Consider the following 22,764-nt stretch of genomic DNA (forward strand, 5'->3'; position numbering starts at 1 on the left):
ACGAGTTTTCGTCCAATTCACGGCTATTCTCTCGCTAAACGGAGTATATTATGCGATGCAGTAGCGTCGCGATGCCGAGTATATGAAAAAATTTCTTTCTAGCTTATCAACGATTTGCTTATATATAGGAGCTGTGGTGCTACCCAAGTAGCTTTTTCTGGAGTTTTACATCTAAACTTTCGATTAAAATACCTCAGGAACTAAAGCCGTAATCAAAAATCTTCGAAGTAGAACACAAAATTATAATAAGATGATGATGACATCAAATAGAAGTCAATTTAGAACAAATCATTATGACGTCAATCGATACACTTTTTATGATAAATTCTTGGCATAACAAGAATTTATGATGATTTTGTGATGAATTCTTGACATAACATTGATTTTCTGTTTTCATTTTTAGATCATTTTTAGATCATTTTTTATCAGTAACTTTTAAGAGACAAATAAAGTCATGGTGATATATTAATGATATCATTATATATAATTTTTGTGTTCTACTTGGTGTAATACTTTTCTTATACAATGTAAATGCAAGCTTTCGATTGTGACAAGTTTAAATAAGATTAGTACAGTCAATCCTGAGGTATAAGAATTGTCTACCAGAATTGTGAACTTTTATTTTTCATAAGATTCATATTCTTACGTACGTATACACGCACACATGTAAAGCAATTTTGTCCCTCAAGGCGCTTTTGCAGCGCTCATGTATGATTATCGCTTGAGTGTGTAAATATGTCTTGATAGACAATTTTGTGTATGTGCGTGCATATGCAAGATAATAATGTAAGATTATAAAGGTGATAATAATGTAAGATTATAAAGGTGAAGGTCCCATAGCACGTATCGCGATATCAAGCGTATTGAACTCCGCAACCAATCACAGATGATTCGATGTTTTCAGTACGCTGGAATTTTGTTGCAAACTCCGACCAATGACAAACTAACCGCCGATGATCCGTTCAATTCATTATTCGAGCGGATCGCACTCATACATATGTATAGTTGCATATCATTACATGTATGTGTAAAAAAATTAAATGTATGTGTAAAAATACTGATTAATTGCAGCTAATATATACTAAATATTTATGATAAGTAAATAAATTTAACAATAATTAAGATGACTTTAAAAATAATTATTATAATGATTATTATAATAAAGAAATTAAGTTTAATCCAAAAATAAAATGATATAACGATAAGATGATACAAAATCTAATATAATTTATATGATTAAGAAAAAGAGATTATTGAAACAAAGACTTATAATGTGCATTAAGAATAAAAATAAACATCCAAAAAATAATATACACACTAATCTAATTTAATATATCGAAAAATTTATTTATTTCTATTTACTGCAAACTATTTTTTATTATTTTTTTATTAAAGTTTTTAAAAGTAACGGCAAAATGTGTAACATGAACAGCAGTTTTAAAACTTATTTAACTGTTTTACACTTTCTTATTATTTGTAAACGACTGGCTTCTGAAAACTTTCACTTCTTAGGTGCATCTGTGCTTGTATGCGTGTGTCAATACGCTATAGTGTGATCTCCTACTGTCCTATGAAGCGGATTATGCGGAAGCGGAATCTGCGGATCGCTAATCACGAAACTGCTTTGTTATTCTCTATCGGAATAATCCCGTGACTGGCGAGCCGCTGATTCTGCTTCCGCGTAATCCGCTTTATGAGACAATAGGATAAGAGTATATCGCAGAATAATAAAACAAAAAGTTATGAACATCCCGGAATAGTGCAACAAGGAAGAAAAGATATAAAATGAAAAGAAATCATTAACGCGGAATAATGCATGAAAAACATATAAATTTTTTCAATTGATGTTATATTGAATAATGTTACATTAGTGAAACTGAGCGAATAATACTTACACCGGAATGAATCTGTGCATTATTAATTAATACATATAATATATAACATATTTATGATAAATATTCTTGGAAAATGATTATGAAAACATCAAAGGAATGATTATGAAAGTATCAAAGAGATTTGGAGATTTGGAGACCGACCATATTTTTGAAAAACGGTAAGCTGATAATTATATGTGTGAACGCGCATTCATATGTGTGATGTTAATTTGTATTTTATATATAAATACAATTATAGACATAATATATCTAGACCGAGTGTTGAGGGGATAAAGGTGCAAAGAATTTTGTATTCATAGACATAGTATATCTAAACCGTAGAAAAGGATACACTCTGTTAAGTGCTCTTTGCGTTGTCTCACACGTAGCATAGCGCTCTCTTTTGCTATGCTACGCACGAGTGAGAGAGAACGCAAGGGGCGAAAAGAGAGTTTATCCCTTTCTACGTAACCTTTACTCCCACTTCATAAATAAAGGCAAACGCTCGGTTTAGATATACTGTGTCTATGAATACAATTAATAGCATAATTAATATTTTTAGGTTAACTAACTTACTAAATAGCTAAGCAATGAATTTATATTAATGGAAACGTGAGTGTTTATTTATATTTTATCTATAAATGTAATTAATGTGTAATTAATATTTTTAGATCATTTACAAATGGCTAGGCAATGAGTTGCATGCTTATGTTATTATACTAAACAAATTCTATCAAAGATATAATATTTACAGTTAAATTGTAAGCAATTAAAAGAATCAAAGAAGCATTAGAGCCTGAAACTGAAATGTTAAGCGTAGAAAAATAAATAAGGTAATAATTTTGTTCATAAACTATGTAATAAAAGTTATTTATTTTCTTGGACTAAATACTTTAAGGACAAGACAATCTATTTAATATTTTTTTTTTATATAATAATTGAACTTATATTTTTAAAGCAATGAGAAACGTGAACATGAAAATGGTTTATTCAGATGGAACTGCTTTTTGCAATATAATGTTATCGGGAAGCATTAAAATATCAGTCATCGACAAAAAGAAGTTCAAATTTGAATCCAAATGAGGAGAAAGAACTGAATAGTGATGTTAAATTGCAATTTTCATTAGAGTATAAAAGTTTAATAATTTGGAAGCTGCGGTAATTAAAATAGAAGCCTATGCAACTTTAGAAAATGTTTCGAAGTATCAACTACAAAATGTTAAGGCACTATTTAAGAAAGGTATTGCAAAAATTCTAATCTTTTTATTTACTATATTTAATCTTTTTTTAAAATAAATTTTATATATTAATTTATATTTTACATATGGAAAATTTAAATATGCGTGTATTATATTATATATTGTGCGAAATGTAGGAACAATATTGAAACATAAACCTAATATGTAAAATGTTAGATGTAGTTGAAAATATTATAAATTCATTTAAGGATATAAAAGCAGATGATAAAAGTAAGCAATTAAATAAGAAACTTAGGTGCTTTATTTTTTCTGCGTTTTTAGTAATTTTATGTTTTAAAATCATTAATTTTATAGTAAATATCTTTACTTCTGGATTTAAGTTTTGAATTTGAATTTGAATTTGAATGAAGAGAAAGAGAGAGAGAGAGAGATTATATAAGCTTTTGCATATCCTCCTTTATATCTCAATATTGTTTCTATGACACGCACAATATACAGACATATTAAAATTTTTCATATGTAAAATACAAATTAAGAATATAAAAGAATATTTAAAACTCACTTTAAAAATTATTAAATATAGTGAAAGAAGATTAGGATCTTTCAACACCTTTCCTAGGAAGTATTTTAGTATTTTATTGACATTTCAAAACATGTTTTACATTATTTAAAGCTGCATCGTAGGCTTCTGTTTTTTCTCAATGGAATAACTGCTAAATTAATGTAAACTTTTATAAGATCTTTTAATCTAATAAAATCTAATTCGATATCACTCATTGACTCTTTCCTCATTTTGATTCAAATTTGAATTCTTTTTGTCGATGACAGATATTCTAATGCTCTCTGATAACATTATATTGCAAAAGACTCTATATGAATAAGCTATGAATTTCCATGTTCACATTTCTCATTGCATTAAAAAGATAAGTTTAACTATTATGGTAAAAAAGTTAAATAAGTTAAATCTTGTCTTTATTTAGAATAAGAAAATAACTTTTATTATATAATTTAAAAACAAAATTATTGCTTTATTTCTCTTCTTTGATTAATGTGATGAAAATTAATAAATTTAACATTTCTATTTTCTTAGGCTCTAATTCAAATGTTTTTAATTCAACTATATATGTAATAATTTTGATAAAAATAATTTTGATAATTCTTATAAAATTTGTTTTGTTATAATAATATGAACATGCAACTCATTGCTTAGCCATTTGTAAGTGATTTAAAAATATTAATTATGCATTAATTACATTCATATAAAATATAAATAAACATTCACATTTTCAGAATTAAGAGTTGTGAGTAATTACAAATACACAAAAGACGCTATAGAAATGCTTCGATATAATTTTATTATTTTATTATCTATTTTATATGAAGTCAATTAATAAAAATATGTATTAAATGTGATTTTGATATTTTTGAGAGAATTCCAAGACTTATTTTGCTACATTAATATAAACTCATTGCTTATTAAATTAATCTATAATAAATTAATTATGCATTAATTACTGTTGCGGTTTTATAAGAAATTGAAATAGGATGTTAAAAGAGTTTGGAGAATAAACTGACGATTCTCTTCATGGAGATACTTTATTGCACTTCTTTACTCTAGGGTACGTTCTGTACGTCGGAAAAGAGAACGAGTGAAGCATATGCTTTCATATATACAGGGTGTATCTTAAAAAGTGGGAAATATTGCAATGGGGGATTCAGGATACAAAAATAAAAGAAAAAGTTCATATAAACATATACATAAGGTATTCGTATCGTACCTATATAGTATTATTAACGATAGAACTATGTTTAAGTGAAAACTATGGTTTGGTCAAACAATGAAATGGCAAACGTACATCTCATGTATGGATTAGCCCACGGTAATGCAGTCAGAGCTAGACTTTTGTATGTGGAAACGTTTCTGAATCGTCGTTTGCCTGAAAGAAAAATGTTCCAAAGGATAGATGAGCGTCTTCGAAATACAGGTTTATTTAAAAAACAAACTGCAAATTGTGGTGGACTTTTTAGAATCAGAAGTATTCGTTTAGAAGAACAAATTCTAAATAGCATTACACAAAATCCTGGCACTATAATATTCGAGAAATAGCAAGAGCACAAGGCGTAGGACATAATATGGTATGGAAAATTTTATGAACACAACAACTTTATCCGTATCACATGCAAAGAGTGCAAGGTCTCTCTTGGTGATTACCCATTCTGAAGGGTTTTTTGTAAATGGTTTCGTCGGATGTGTTCACGTGAGGAACATTTCTCATCATAGATATTGTTTACGGACGAGATTGGATTTACAAGAAATGGTGTGATAAATTTTCATAACATGCATTGCTAGTCTGAAGAGAATCCTCATGCCATTATTCATTCAAGACATCAGCAACAATTTTGTATCAATGTATGGGCCGGAATTATTGCTGACAATTTGATAAGATCTCTCGTCTTGCCTGCAAGATGAACAGGAGGGTCTTTGTGTATTGTGATTTTTTGCAAAATTATTAACATGGATTATTAGATGAAGTTTCTCTAAATATCATACGTCGTATATGGTTCATGCATGATGGTACATGACGGTGCTCCGCCTCATTTCAGTCGAGAAGCTAGACGTTATTTGGATGAACATTTCCTGGTAGATGGATAGGCCGTGTTAGTCCTATTGCCTGGCCAGCTCGCTCCCCAGACCTGAATCCACTCGATTATTACTTGTGGGAGCATCTAAAATCCATTGTTTACAAACTCATTGATAATGTCGAGATACTTCGTCAACGTGTTGAAGATGGTTGCCTGGAAATTCAAGCAATACCCGGAATTTTTGAAAAAGTTAGACAATCTATGTTGAGTCATGTTGAAGCCTGTATTCAAGAGGTAGTCATTTTGAGCACTTCCTGTAACAGTAATTATCTTAATTCTGTTGAAAAATAAAACAAGTTATAATTTGAAAACAAGGTCATATCGGACATATGTTTATATGAAAATATATATGTAAAATATATGAAATTTTTTTCTCTTATTTTTGTGTCCTGAATTCCCCATTGCAATATTTTCCCCTTTTTAGGCTATATTCTGTATATTCTCTAGACTGCAAAAGTACGAGACATATATGGCGCTACCTATGTGATGAACACATAGGGCATAAGCGCGATAAACTTATACTCTAAAGCGAGGAGCACACACTTTTGCATAAGCGCATAATCATAAACATAAAGAAATTGATTGGTCCACAAATATATGCATAAGGAAATGAACCAATCAATTTTCCTTATGCTTATAGTTATGCGCTTATGCAAAAGTGTGTGCTCCCCGTTTAACACTCGCCGTTAAGCGCTTCTTGGGATACATTAGTCCTAAGTTTGAACATAAGGTTTTGAAACGTACAGATGGCAACGCTTTGGTAAAAATGTCTGCTAATTGTACTTTGGTGGCTACATACTCTGAGTGTAATTCACTATCTCCAACCCTTTCTCGCATATAATGATATCGGACGTCTATGAAACTCCGGATTCTTTATTAGCTTTATATAGCATTCTGATTGTCAATGATTTATGACAGTTGAATTTTTACATGGACAGACGATATCGTTCAATGGTTTCTTGACCTAACCTAACCATATAGCTTCTTTTGCAGCTTCTGCTGCCGCCATACATATTCGGATTTGGACGTGCTCTGAGCAACTGATTTTTGCCTCTTAGAGGACCAAGTTACTACACCATTCGCTAGACTAAACATATATCCGGTTGTAGACCTTCTGGTTTCTATGTCGTTTGCATAGTCTGCATCTGAATAACCAATAAGCTCCAGTCTACTCCCGCCGCTTCGATACTCTGCCTAGATCGAACGTTCCTATTAAATACTTAAATATTCGTTTTACAGTCAGCCAATGATTATTATTATGATTGCTTAAATATCTACTCACAGCATTTACCGCGTACGCGATATCAGATCGCGACACGACTGATAGGAACATAAAAGAGCTAACTGCCTCTCGATAAGGCACATTTAATAAACTTTTCGCTTAATTCTACCGGATTTAAAGTCGTATTTAGATCGGCAGGTACACTAGCTTTGGCATTGCTTATTTTATATTTGTCAATAATATTTGTAATATATGCTTGTTGATACAGAAACATCGTTTTATTTACGCGATCTCTCTATTTATAGCCCGATAAAATTTTTTGGATTGCTTACGATAATATTAAACAATTTCTTGAACAGTTCAATTATTGAGTTAAGTGTGGTAGTTATACTTTATTAATATTATATAGATACAAAACAGTAATCAGCTCCAAAGTAATATATTAAAATGCGATTCCTACACGTGAACGTGACGTCACACTTGAGCTGTCTTATTCTCCTCGATACCTATCGATACTCGCGGCGCCCTCTATGTTTTCTTCGATATTACATCTTCTCTTTTTTTTTAAATTAACGTGAGGAAAAAAAATAAAAAAAATAAATAAATTGATATATTAATAGTCTTCAATAAGTCTTTTTGGGGGAATGATGCGTCTTCCATTTCGTGTGATGTAATCGCCCAGTCGCGGTTCTCTTTGGACCTCTTCTTGTTGTGGACCTTGTTCTTGTTGTGGATCTTATGATTTGTTACTCCTGTCCTCATTTTCGTTGGGCATTTCATCGTCTTCGGGGAAGTCGATCGAATTTTCTTCTTGTTCTCCATTTGATATATATATCAGATGGTATCTGTTTCGTCGTATCATTTTTTCGTCTCAATGATATACGAACGTGGAGACTCGTGTTTCTTTTTCACCGTTCCATATCTTTTTAGATCGATGATCCAGATACGATCTCCAAGTTTCAATTCTGATAGATTCTTCGCTCGGTGTCGGGAATCGTAATTGAACTCTTGTTTGAGACGATTATCTTTCTCCTTCTGAAGTACTGTTTGTCGAATATTTTTGGATCTAATTTTTTAGTTGCAAGGTTATCGTCATTCGGATCCGTCTTCCCATAAGTAATTCTGTTGGAGAGAAGCCATTGGAAAGTGCTGTTGCACGATAACTCTGTAAGGCTTTATATCCGTCCTCGCTTTTCTTCAGGCCTCTTTTTATGATTTTCACCATCGATTCGACAAATCCATTACTTTGGGGAAATTTTGGACTTGACATAGTGTGTTTGAACGCCCATTCCTTTGCAAATAATTTAAATTTCGACATAAGCAATGGTCCGAAGTGTGTACCATTGTTGCTGTACACTTTTTCCGGTGTGCCGTGTCTTGCAAATATAGATTTTAGGTGCTTGATAACCTCGTCCTCTCCTAAGCCATCTCTTCGATACCTATCGATACTTGCGGCTCCCTCTATGTTTTCTTCGATATTACATTAAGAGCCTCGCGTGACTCCGCAGCAACAAGTCTGTCATTTACAAAGAGCGCTAGATAAGCTTCACTTCCATGCAACACTACCATGAAGGATGCACTTGTCAGCTTGAGATTCTTTTAAATTAAACTGTTTAAGGTAATTATTAAATTTTTAGTTCTAGCACTTGGGCGCTTGTTTTAAAGTAGAGCGATTTTACTAGCTTATACATTAAACTTTTCTTTTTTTCTTCATCGAAGATGAAGAGACCTTCAGGAATTTCTATGAATATTTCTTCTTTTAGCTCACCATAGAGAAATGCCGTTTTGACGAATTGCGCGAGTTCTAAATCCTTTTCTGTTACCATGGCCAGTAGAACTCGCAAATAATCATATCTGACGACTGAGGCAAACGTTTCTGCATAATCAATTCCAATCCATTCCAATTCTCGTTGCTGTTTAAAGCCTCTAGCACATAGTCGAGTCTTATATAGGTAAATATTTCTAGATGTATCTCGTAAAACTTTAAAAATCCATTATGAATCGATGAGTTTCTTGTTTTCAGTTTTTGGTACAATGTTCCAGTTTTTATTTACCTTGTGAGCTTTCAACTCGTCTTCAATTGCTTTTATCCATTCTTTTCTGTTTGGTTAACAGCTTCTTGATATGTGACTGGAACATTGCACTCGGCAATACAAGCATATTTGGCAGATGTCATATATCAGTTCAGAAAGAAGCAGGAGCTGGTGTCAATCAATAGCCAATTATCGAACAGAAAAACCTCAGAGATCGAATCATACTTCGACCAGCTCCTGCTTCTTCCTGAACTGATACATCTGGTACTTCTTCTGCAACTGGTTCATTGGCAGCGATTTCTTCGAATTCTTCTTCTTGAGGGAATGTTATTTTGTCCATGGGAGTCTCTTCTGTTGACAGTTCTTCTTGAGTTGTTTCATTGAACATGACGTCTCTCGAAATTGAAACATTCTTTGTTTTTGGATCATAGAGCCGATAATTCGTTGAGTTCCCTTGGTACCCTAGCAATACCTTCTTAGCTTTTGGATCAAATTTCTGCCTGAACTGTTTGTTGATGTGTAGGTAAGCTTTAGACCCGAAAATCCTGAGATGGAACAAATTGGTTTCTTCCTCATCCAAATTTCATACGGTGTTGCATTTGAATTTCTGTTAAAAGTCGTTCTATTTAGCACGTATATTGCCGTGTTGACTACCTTTGCTTACAATGACAACGGAAAATTCTTTGTATGAATCATAGTTCTTGCGCTTTCCACTATAGTTTTGTTATCTCGTTCTGATCTCCCGTTTTGTTCGGGAGTGTACGACGCGATGTTCTCCATTCGAATTCCTCGAGATGCTAAATATTGCTTCATAACGTATTACAATATTCCCGACCGTTGTCCGAGCGTAGCACCTTCATGGGACGTCCACACTTGTTTTCTATCATCCTCTCATATTCTTTAAAATATTCTAACACATCTGACTTGTGTTTCAAGAAATAAACATGACGAAAATTTGACATGTCAACTTTGAAAGTTACAAAAAATCTTTTTTCTTTTAGATTCAGTTGAGAATGGTCCACACACATTGGTGTGTATGAATTCACCGGGTTGTGTGACTTTGACATGTTCGTATTTCTTGAACGGAAGCCGATGTGATTTATCGATTTGACAGGCTTCACAAAAGAAATCGTTGACATCCATTAGTTTTATTACACCTTTCTCGGTCATTGCACGCAACGTACACTTGTTCAAGACGTTCATGCTACTCTTTTAGATTCGTTATGGATATGTTGGCTTCTTCTTTGAGCAATCTTTACCTCAAAGAACATTCAGTAAATTCTGTTCTGTTGAACTATACCAAGAACAAACATTTTACCGTTGCGTTCAATCGAGATAGTTTTATCTTCAAAATAGATTTGAAAACCTTTCGACCTTTCACACACGCCGACCGAAAAAAGATTTTTTTTTAATTTTCGGAACATATAATACGTCCTCGATGAGCGATTTGCTCCATATGCCGTTTACGAACTTATTTATTACGATTGTACCAACACCTTATATTTGCATATACCGTCGAGAAAAATTTCACTTTTACACACGCGAAATTCATTAAATCAATCCCGTCGGTTAGTTATGTGCTGAAAAGCTTCGCTATCGGTGAACCAGACATCATGTACATCTATATTTAAAATTCTCTTTATTTCTTTGATGGATGGCAACATGCTTTGATTTTCCTTCTCGCTCTTTTGATCGAGACTTGGCGAAGATGTAATAACAAAGGCACAATCACGTGACTCGTTTCCAGTCTTTTCTGATTTTTTATTTCGCTTTTTCTTGAGGCACTCATGAGCGAAATGATCCTCCTTTTTATAGTAGTAGCATTTGATCTTATCGATTTTAGATCTTTCGCTATTTTTGACATTAGATGTCGATTTCCGGTTCGCGCTAAGGCTCATGGCGGCAAATGCACTCGTGGCGTCGTCATCCGCTAACCGTTTCTCTTCTTTCATGAGTCTTTCTTGCAGGTTTTCCAGCGTTTGATTAACAGGATCCTGTCCGAAGCAGTCTGGAAAGCGTTGTACTTCGATGGCAAGCTTGCTAAAATCTTTGCCATCACAACCACATCACGATCTTGCCAACGTCCGTTAATTGTCTTGCCATTTTCTGGTCACGTGCCGCACTACCGAATCACTTGTGGCCATTTTGTAGGCATGAAATTTTTACATTAGCATTAACTTATTTGTGGCAGATTTTTGTTCGTGTATACTGTTAAGTTTATCCCACATTTCTTTTGCTTTTATACACATCAGCATTCAGTCTAATTGACTACTCTCGATTGAAGATGAGATAAAAAACATGGCTTTCGCGTTTTCTTTGATCCGAATTTTTGCTAGGGTTGTCGTATCGTCTTCCGGCTGCACCCAACATAATGTCGTGAATACTATGTGCGATGAATATCGAGTTCATCTGGAATTTCCAGGCTTGAAAGTTCATACCGTCAAACTTTGTGATGTGTCTTGCAGACATCTCGTCCGACATTTTCCAGCGTCTCGGTGGATTTTATTACACACTCACTAAAAATTACGACGCGAACTCTCACGACAAAACTCTCTTTCAGACAATTTTCGCGATTAGGGTGACTGATTCCATAACCTGCTGCGGTTTTATAAGAAATTGAAGTAGGATGTTAAAAGAGTTTGGAGAGTAAACTGACGATTCGCTTTAAAAAGATACTTTATTGCACTTCTGTACTCTAGGGTAGTAGGCCAGAAAAGAGAACGAGAAAAGCAGGTGCTTTCATATAATATATATATATATATATATATATATATATATATATATATATATATTCTCTAGACTGCGAATACGAGACATAGATGGCGCTACCTATGTGACGAACACATCCAGCATAAGCGTGATAACTTATATTTTAACAATTACATTTATATATAAAATATAAATATACATAAATATACATAAATGTGTTTGCGTGTATAATTACTAGTTTTTCGTTATCGAAAAAAGAGGAAGAAGTCTAAATCTTCAAATATTTCTTTAATTAAGCTTCCATAATTGTTTCCATATTATTTTCCGACAATATATTTATCATAAATATGTTAATTAATAATGTACTAATTCACTCAAGTGTAAGCATTCGCTCAGTTTCGCTAATGTAATCTAACTTAGCTCAATATGACTTCGATTAGAAGAAATCATTTTTCCTAACATATCTAACATATCTATCTAACCTAACCTAACCTGTAATTATTCCACGATAATCTTAATAATCATTAATCACTTTGTTCTTCTTGTGTTGCATTATTTTGAGATATAAGGGTGTATTTGAAATAATGCACTAAATTTTTTAGGAGCATATTCTAGAGATCAAAATAATACTTTTTTTTCCTATGAATATGGGTCCGCAAATGAACCCTCCTCCGAACTAGAAGCCCCTAAAGTTTGGGGAAAAAATTAAAAATTGACTGTATTTCAGAAAAAAAAAATGGCAGGAGGTTGAAATTTGGTACAGCCCAGTAAATTATGAAGTAAAGTAAGCCACTAAAATAAAATAATAAAAACGTATATTATGTATTTATATCCGTGCTTACACTTGATCTTATTATTTATGGATTGCCTTATTATTTGACCTTGGTTTTGACGTTATCTATTATCCTCTCTTGAGAGATAAATAAATTTGCGAGTGTTTGGTCAATTTCACACATTTTCGAATTTTAGCTCGGAGGGGGTTCATTTGCAAACACATGTTCATAAGAAAAAGTCTTATTTTGACCTCTAAAATACGCTCCTAAAGTTTAGTGCAAATCAATTTAGATACACTCTGTACATAAGCCTTGCAAATATATATATTGTTTATGTAACTCCTTTTAAAAAAAATTCCTTTCTATTAAATCAATCTTTAAAAAAATCACATCCATGTATAATATCTTATATTTTCCAATAAAAATATCAATTTTTACAAAAAACAGTGATATCCCACTAAAAAAAAACTTACAAAAGTAAAAAAATATACCATGTATATAATAAAAAAATCCCTTGTATGCAGCAAAAAATTGAAAAAATATTTATCTCTAAAAAATATTTATATCTAAAAAATAACCGATAAAAAAATTTTTCCCTAAAAAATAAGAACTAAATGAAATCAATAATTAATTAGCCAAGTATTTAGAAGTAAGTTTAGTTTGCGAGAATTTGAAATAGTATTAGTCATAAAAACAATCTTGCATTTATAGAACTATTAAAAAATTGAAAAAATTAAAATGCATTTTATTTTTATTTAACAATTATTATTACATTATTATATTTCAATAAATATTTTGTATAATATATAAAGTAGCACTATTATATTGCGGATTTTATTATAAAATTACTTAATTTTTACTGCAACAACGTTGATCACCAATTTCAAATTTTAAAGTGCTCAACTGAACGACTTGTTATGAAATTAATCATAAGTTTTACAGTACAGTTCGAAAACATCCCCCGTGTGCACACGTGTGTTGTTTTATCTTTGTCGAATTTTTAATAAATAACAAAGATAGAATGATGCTCGGCCGATGTTTTCGAACGTAGCCTTACCAGAAGCCCGGAACGAAAAGGATTAAAATTAAAGTGACGTACAAAAACTTGGCGTGCTCGATCTGAAATAAAAAATTTCAAAAGTTTATTAGAAATTATTATTAATATATGACTTATAATGCGATCTGGGCATACCAAATCTTTGTATGTCACTTTAATTTTATTCCTTTTCGTTCCGGGCCTCTGGTAAAGCTTATGATTAATTTTAAAACAAGTCGATCAGTTGGGAACTTTTAAATTTGAAATTGACGATCGACAGTAAAAATTATTGCAGTAAAAATTAAGTAATTTTATAATTTATTTTGTAATAAAATCCACAATATAATAATACTACTTTATATATTATACAAAATATTTATTTAAAATATAATAGTGTAATTGTTAAATAAAAATAAAATGCATTTTAATTTTTTCAAGAGCATTTCTATAATGCAAGATTGTTTTATGACTAATACTATTTCAAATTACAAATTGTCACAAATTATTTTCACTGAATTATTTTTAAATATTTGGCTAGTTAATTATTGATTTCATTTAGTTTTTATTTTTTAGAGGAAATTTTTTTTATCAGTTTTTATCAAATAAAAAAACAGTTTAAATAACATTAAATAAAAATAAAAGCAAAGCACTGAAAAACCGATTAAAATCATTCAACTTGCGTGAACAATATCTCGGTCACTATTGATCATAAAAATTTTTTCAACCCCGCATTTTGTTTGTTAGAATCTCTATTTTTTTTTATTTTAGAGCAAAAAATCGCTTAGATTTATAAAAAAAAGTTATACGCAAAAATGAAAAAAAATTTTTTCCCTAAATTTTTGTTATTTTTTCATTCCGTTTTTATCTTATTTTTTGGGTTTGCGATATCGTAAAAACTTTTTTTATACTTCTATTCAATTATATTTCCTACAAAAAAAGTCTCCTGTACTTTTCCATATTTTGTATCGTTTTCGAGATATTTCAAAAACAATAAAAAGTGACATTTTTTTGTTAATATCTCCGAAAGCCGACATTTAATAGCATTTTTGATTTTAACTTATTTTAGTGTCGAATGATCGTATGAATCAATAAAATTCCATTAAAGAATTAGTTCCTTTTTAAAACACATAGACAATTGCACCTATTGGTGCAAAGAGGATTTTTGAAAAGTATATGGCCATAGTAAACAATTATTTACCTAGTTTTCCAAAATTTGTCGAATATGGTATCATCTTAAATTTAAGCTTTGAGTGTCCTTTTCGACCTGAAAAAGAACCATAATCAAATCTGAATGTTTTTTATAAAAAGGATTTAAAAATACAAGATTTTTCACACGTATTTTTTAGGACTTCCCGAATGAGAGTAACAATTTTTTGAAAATTGGCTTTCTTCGAATTTTGATCTTAAATAAGTCCCGAACGTATCAACGGATCAACGTATCAAATTCCGGTTTACAGAAAAAAATGTTCTTATTTTATGCTCTTTCAAACAATATATTATAATATATGTGTCCCGAAATTTTTGAATTGGAATTTCCCGCAAAACCTCTTTGGGGATGATACTTTTCGATATCCTCTCTCTAAACACCTTTAAAAATACCTCTCAAAATAATCAAATATGTTTCATGATTTTTCGTAATTGTGTGAATAGTTTATACAAACAGAAATATAGAAGGTAGGAACAGACTTTAGAGAAACTCTGTATATACATACACACACATAAAAACCGATAAATTGATAAATTATCTATAATATTATAAAAATAATCTTGTAATGATTTATACTTATTAGTTTAAGTGTCAAAACTGTGTTTTTCATTTTTATTACAGCTTTCGGATTGGGATCGTTTCGCAGCAGAAGAATACGAATTATTGGTTGCCGAAGAAAGTGGCAATGAACAAATGTAAGTGTTATTTATACTTCAAAATGTAAATGTGATCATAAATCTGCGAGTTTTAAATCAAGCGTTTGCACTTTATATTATACTTATATATTATACACAATCAATTATAAAATATTATATAGCCTATCTTGTATTTTACGAAGGTGACAAAAGGCAATCAAGAAGCAGCGTGGTAATTTATTACAATTAAAAGCATACGTTTGATCTTTTTTTGAACCATCTTCAGCGTAATTATAAAGTATATAAAATATATTATATATTAAAAATGTAACACACCAATAATACGCAGAACAAAAGTGAGTCACTTATGTTCAGAAGCCAAATGTTACACACGGATATTCAAGACAAATTGTCAAGTCTCTTTATATCATAAAGTAAATATGAATATAAAGAGGTGTTAAATAAGATAGCATGACTTTCAAAATTCGATAATTTATCGATCATATCGTATAAGCATAATATAAACATTCCGCATCAATTTGCAAATTAAGGCTATTTTCCTGCCTTTTTATGTACATCCTTTCAGAAATCAAGCGTTTCTTAAGCAAAGGTTCACTATTTAGAAATTTAATTTCATCTCAATCAAAATCATAATTAAATTCTAATCTATGATCGGTTAAAACGGATTCATTATATATTCCGTCTAATATAATTGCAAGAAGTATACTTTATCAGACATTTTTTCCTCTCTCGATATTCCATTATATTATATTTACCTTCTGACAACATGGGTGACTCTTTCTTGTTTTGTGTATTATTGCTGTTACACATTTTTAATATAATATATTCCATATACTTTATAATTCTGCTGAATATGGTCCAAAAAAAAAAACCGAAACGTATTTTATTTGTGATTATATCTATCATTTTTGTTAGTCAAAATATTAATGTAATTTTTAATTATAATAAAACATATGCACACAAATTATCGAGCTGGATAATTATTTATTTTTAGAGGAGTACCTCAGAACGACTTTGACTTTGACATGGTGTCAAAGTCATGACTCTGAGTAACATTCAAAAGGTTTTAGCTGTCGGTCATTCTTCATTAAAAAGTTAGTAACAAAGAAAAAAATGGCGGTTACAATCCGTTCAAAAATTATGAAGCATCAATATAAGCATAAGCAGAAGTATAAATTTTAGTTTTAAATCAGAAATAGGTTTGGGTTAGGTTATATAGATAATATTTTCCGGAAATGCCTTTTCGAAGGGGGGGGGGGGGGTTGAAACTCACTGTGTCCACGCATATACTTTACAGTGCGAAGCGAGGTGCACTCCTACAATTGTTGTGTGGATGGGAAAATTACTAAATATTCAAATATACAAATAACATGGCATTTACGCTAAGTAAAGTTCAAATTATAGAATTAAACACATGTTTATGCTTTTTTTGTTAATAATTTTTTAATGAAAAATGACCGATGGATAAAATCTTTTGAATGTTACTCAGGATCATGATCTTGACAACATATATCAAGATCGTTTTGAGCTGTTCCTCTAAAAGTAAATAATTACCCCGCACTGGTTCTTGGTAGCCTTTTGTCTCTTTCATATAATATATTCATAAGAGCCTTTATTAGTTTATTTTTATCTTGTATTGTTTTAAATTTAAATATTACATAATTACATATTAATTATGTTTCCGATATCAATTCTTATCTATTGCATGTATTGTAAATAAGTAATATTTCACGTCGACTAACATGTATGTACGTATATATATTTCTTTTCTACTATGATTATAACAATGATGAATTTCTTGCAGGCTGTGTGATGATGAAATGTAACCATCATCTACAGCTCAGTAAGTAAAAAAATAAAAAAGCAAAAATGCATGCACATACGTATTATATAAATTAATGCGTAAAAATGCATTAAATTTATAAACTTATTTTACTTTTGTGTGATACATAATTTATATTTATTTCATGACTTATTTAACATCTATAGTATAGATTTATAAATATATTCTTCTTTTTTGCAAATTCTATTTTTTTGTTAAGATATTTGAGTATATAAAATTTCTTATACTATTGATTAATATTTGAGTTTTTATGAAGTTATTAATACAATGACTTCATAACAAAAATAATTCTTTATGAGCATACAAATTTTTTGTGATTTTATACTTAAATAATTTTCTCAAAGTAAAAAGAATATATCTTTAATATTTTGCAATTTTGCTTGCTCATAGGTCACACAATATTGTCTCATGGGAGCCATTATTGCCAAATATAGATCATTCGGATGACTCGGTCGATGTGATCAAGAATGTAAATTCATTAATGAATACATCGAACGTTTGTGTGCAACAACAATTGAGGCATGAAGATAGCAACGATAGTGATTACGCAGACAGCGACAATTAATTTTTTGACAAATTTATTCAATAATATAGTGAGAGAGAAAAATCGAGAAATAACAAAAAGTGTTATCAAAAACACAATTTGTTAAACAATATGAATTTAAAGACTACACGCGCGCGTATTATGTATTTATAAAATTGCAAGAGGACGACATCATGTATTGGATATTTTTTGCATTGTTTATATTATAAAACTAGATTTTTAATCTATTTATATTAATTATCTTTTTAAAGAAAAGTGCCCATGTAACACTGATAATATGCTTCTACTCAAAAGTGATATTTCTTCTATACAGTTGTTTAGTAGATTATCAAATGTACTCAATGTCAAATATATATTTTAACATATCAAATTATGTACATTTGGGGTGTATACATATATTAGCGTATATATTAAATATTGATATATATATATATATATATATATATATATATATATAATGTTTAAATATTTATTACGATAGATATTTGTTACAATTTAAATAATATTCTTTTATTAATTTAATATAATGAGCTGTTGTTTATTTTTTATTTTTATGTTTAATATTTACTAATTTAATATTTGACAAATCTTTATATATAGATGCCAGACTGTCAGACATACAGTTCTGAGCTATGATGCGAGCATATATTGAACATAACACATATGCTTCATCAAATGTGCTCCAAATGTGTGTAATTTTATCGAGATAAATTTAATATAGAATATACATGATTGCATATAGTACAAACGTAGATTATATAGATATTGAAGTATTGCAATATACATATTTATTTCATGGGTTAATGTATGTATGCGTGCATGTGTATGTGATAGGTCACTTTATATGTATATATATTGACTCCGTATGTATGCTCTTTTTTTTACTTTCCATATTTTCAAGAATAAATCTATTAGTAGATTATTATAGATTACCCACATGTATGTGTGCGGATATATGTGTGTTTTTATGCGTAAAGTGTTTCAAAATTCGAGGATAATAAGATTGAAAAATTTAGTAATAAAAATGTGTTTGTCGTTTATTATTTTAAGAAATAGTTTTCGAGATATGTATAACAGTTTAAAGCTAGCCAATCACAGGTTACGTTCGGATAATCGCCTATTTATGTAGGTATATATATATGTGCGCTAATTTTATAATGATGCACGTATGATTTACAAACAGGCGATTATTTAAATGTAGTCTCACATATAGCACAGCGTAGTTTCTGAGGATGTTTAAAGAATATCATAAAAGTAAATTGAATATATCCTTCAGACATTCAAATTACTGAATAACATTATTGATTGCAGTAATATAAAGTAGAAATAATAAAAATAATATAACGTAAGTTATTTCTCTCTATATGATATAACACTATAATATATTATTTTGCAATATTACAATAATAATGTAACAAAATATTATTACAATATAATAGTGTTCCTTCGCTTGCTGCTACACAGTGAAATCAGATTTAACTAACTCATATTTAAATTTTTACCATGAAATACATATAAAATTTACAAAAGATAGGTGCTAACGTAAGATCTAAAATATATCTATTCTTTGTCAGTTTAATTTCTGATATAATTCTAACAAGGAATTCAAAATATTAAAAACAGAGTATTTGAAATGAGTGAGTAAATAGGAAATAATCCATTTACTATTTATTTGAAGTAAAAAATCGGAATTTCTGTATAAATTAAATTGCAAGTTTTATAAATTAAATATAAATTATTTATTTAATTATCAATTACTTACACAGAACAAAATATAAAATAGATATCTAATGCATACCTAATACATATTTATCTAATGTCTATGTCTATTATGGATAACTGGTAGACATCTAATGAATAAAAAAAATATCTATATCTTTCGAATAACTACTAATATCCACTAAATATTTATATATCCACATATTCATGTCCACCAAAAACCTACCAAAGATATTTATTAGAAATTTACGTGTTAATCATATATCCATTTCCACCAAATAGCTACTAAAGATATTTATTGGATATTTACATATTCATATATTCATGTCCAGAGCTATCAAAAATATTTTTATTAGAGATCTACGTGTCATCCATATATGCAAACAGGGTGATGTTAAAATACGATATAATGACGTCTATTTTTGGTATATGACGTAAGTGGGTTAATAGTTGACGTTTAAAAGACAGTCATTTTGCAGACCAAAGACGGCATTTTGAAGACATTCTATAATTGTAAATATAAAATTCTTTTGTAACTTGTATTGGGATTATAATTTATTCGCTTAACACACTATGCGACGCGTTATTCAGTATTTATTTTCATATTGAAGCTTTTGTCACGAGCATATATAAAGCATGCATATAAAGCTGCAAAATCAGATTAAAAATATTAAATAATTATTTCTATCAGTTTAATGTCTAATACAGGAAAATTTCGTAAAGGAAAATTTCAAATATTGAATTGATTTATGGAAAATCAAACAACTAAATGTCCGGTTTTTATTTATTTGGACAATTTCTGTCCGAATAAATGAAAGTCGTTCGTTATTATCTACTTACTACTAAGATATAAAATAATTAAACTTGCATATAAATAAAATCTTTATTTTTATAAATTAAGTTATAATATAATTATTATATATTATCATAAATTATTATAATATAATTATTATGTATAAATTAAATTAATTTTATAAATTGAATTATTTAAATTTTACTATAATATATATTATATTAATATGTGTTATTATATATTATTAGTGTAATTGGTCTTAGATTTGGTCTTGGTTTTGCTATTAAATAAACATTAGAAAATGATCCCGTAAATGTGACATACCAACGTTATTTTTGGGTCTCATAAAACCTAACTTAGGACATGTTTAATCGATCATTTTGTGATCAAAATTTAACCAATATATGAATATCTACATAAATATCGTCTGCATATTGATGTGAATGCCTAGTGGATATTATAGGCTACATATCCTGTGTTTATGAGATCTCGTATTGCAGACATTTTGATTTAAAGTCTAATGTCTAATGATTGTATCCTACATATTCAAGGATATCCCTAATATATTCCTAATAATTCTATAATGAGAATATCCAGTAGATATCTAATATACATTATTTTTTGTATAGATATCTAATATACATTATTTTTGATTATTTTTCTATACTCAGTCAGCCATTGTTTTAACAAATATTGCCAGATGCCTGCTACAAATTATTATCAGCAAAAAGACTACAAATTTGATACAAGAATTGTTACTACCGATTAAGATGCTAGATTGCCAGTAAAAACGGAGCAAAATTTGTTGACATATCCGGACAACAAATCGGCGGCAAAAAACGAGCAAAGCTTGCTGACTAACATAAGATTGTTGGCAGAAACTGAGCAAGATTTGGCGTGCGCAATCTGATGACAGATTGGCAGCAAAAACCGAACAAAATCTACAGCTTATTACAAAATTAAACTATTATTTAAAATGATATAATTCAGTCGCTTATCGCTATGCGGCGTATTATTCACTATTTATGTCCGTATTCAAGTTTTTATCATAAAGCCTGCGAAAAAAATGTAGCTAATAATATTGTAATATCTATTTCTAACTGTCCAATTTTTGACACGATTTCCACATTGGAAATTCAGATATTGAATTGTTTTTTAAAAAATCGGGCAGATAATTGTTCGATTTTTATTTATTTGGGCAATTTCTGTTTGAAAAATTCTTAATAAATTAAATTATTTAAATTTATGTTTTAACATTAATATATTATTATTATATATTAATATTGTTGGTTCTATTTTTGCTGTCAAAAGAACATTAGAAAATAATCTTTCATGGATGTGATATATGACATCATTTTTGAGTCTCATGAAACTTAACTTAGAATATCTAATTAGTTATTTTGTGATCAAAATTTATCGTCATTTTATTTAGAATTAAGACTTAAAATGCATGTTAATGTACATTTTATATGAATGGCCAAAAACTTCAGATCTTGCTCGATTTTTGCTGCCAATTTAACGTCGTCAAGCTTGGTTTTTGCGGGCAATTTGCTGTCAGATTATGTCAGTAAACTTTGCTAGCAAAACACGAGTTTATTGCGGACACAGATAGCACCGGATTTAATCAAGTTTTGATGCCAATTTGACGATAATTTGTTGTCAAATTGCTATCTGGGATAAATAATACTGGTAATTATCAGTAACTGTAATTTCCAACTCAAAATGTAATGTAAATGTAATGTAATATAAGTTATATACAGGGTGAAGCATTTAAAACAGGCCACCTGAATAACTCCCACAGTTTTGGAGAAAGAAGAAAATGTTTGAAATAAAAGTTGTATGGTATCGAGAGGGAAATCGTGGAGATGTACATTTTTTTTAGATGGAGATGCTTAGGAGATTTGAAAGTCATCTTCATTTTTTTTAATAGTACCAACCTTTTTTTCACAAATCGATTCCTCGCAATATTTGGCATAAAAAGTTATAAGGGTAAGATGGTCAAAAAGTGAGTAGTTTACGAAATATTTCATATTTTATTTTGATATAATTTTACTAAACTATAAAATATTTCGTAAAATATTCATGTTTCGAAATCATCATATGGAGTATGGAACAACTATAATGATGCAACTATATAACATATTATATTATATTACTTTTATAAATGGAAAAATACAATTATTAGTAATTACCAGTACTATTTATCTAGCCAAGTTTATTCGAACATATTTTGCCAAACGTTTGCTACAAATTTTTGTCAGCAGGAAGATTCCAGATTGTATATAAAATCTGTTATATCAGCTAATGATAGAAGAATTTCAGCAAAAATGTTACAAAATCTGCTGACATAATTTGACAGATTAGTAGCAAAAAACGATGATTTGTACAGAATTATCATAATAGGTTGATAATAGAAACCGAGCAGGATTTGCTAACATGACTTGATGTCAAATTGTCGGCAGAAATCGAGCAAGATTTGCGCGCGCATAATCTGATAAAATTGGCAATAGAAA

At 29.8% G+C, this 22,764-nt stretch overlaps 1 protein-coding gene across 3 annotated transcripts in view; it reads left to right on the top strand.

Moving 5' to 3' along the window:
• LOC126849659 (serine/threonine-protein phosphatase 2A regulatory subunit B'' subunit alpha) overlaps positions 1 to 18,160 on the top strand; it is a 99,173-nt gene extending 81,013 nt beyond the window's left edge. For 2 of the 3 annotated variants that reach the window (XM_050591713.1, XM_050591704.1), the window contains exons 11-12: positions 15,318 to 15,391; positions 17,586 to 18,160. In XM_050591713.1, coding sequence (XP_050447670.1) covers positions 15,318 to 15,391; positions 17,586 to 17,760 — 249 coding nt within the window. In that variant the 3' untranslated portion in view covers positions 17,761 to 18,160. Of the gene's footprint in view, positions 1 to 15,317; positions 15,392 to 17,156; positions 17,196 to 17,585 lie in introns of all 3 variants that reach the window. The other variant, XM_050591722.1, reaches the window with a different exon arrangement.
• The last annotated feature ends 4,604 nt before the right edge of the window (positions 18,161 to 22,764 follow it).

This window comes from Cataglyphis hispanica, chromosome 1 (genome assembly GCF_021464435.1).
Source record: "Cataglyphis hispanica isolate Lineage 1 chromosome 1, ULB_Chis1_1.0, whole genome shotgun sequence".
Taxonomy (NCBI): Eukaryota; Metazoa; Arthropoda; class Insecta; order Hymenoptera; family Formicidae; genus Cataglyphis; species Cataglyphis hispanica.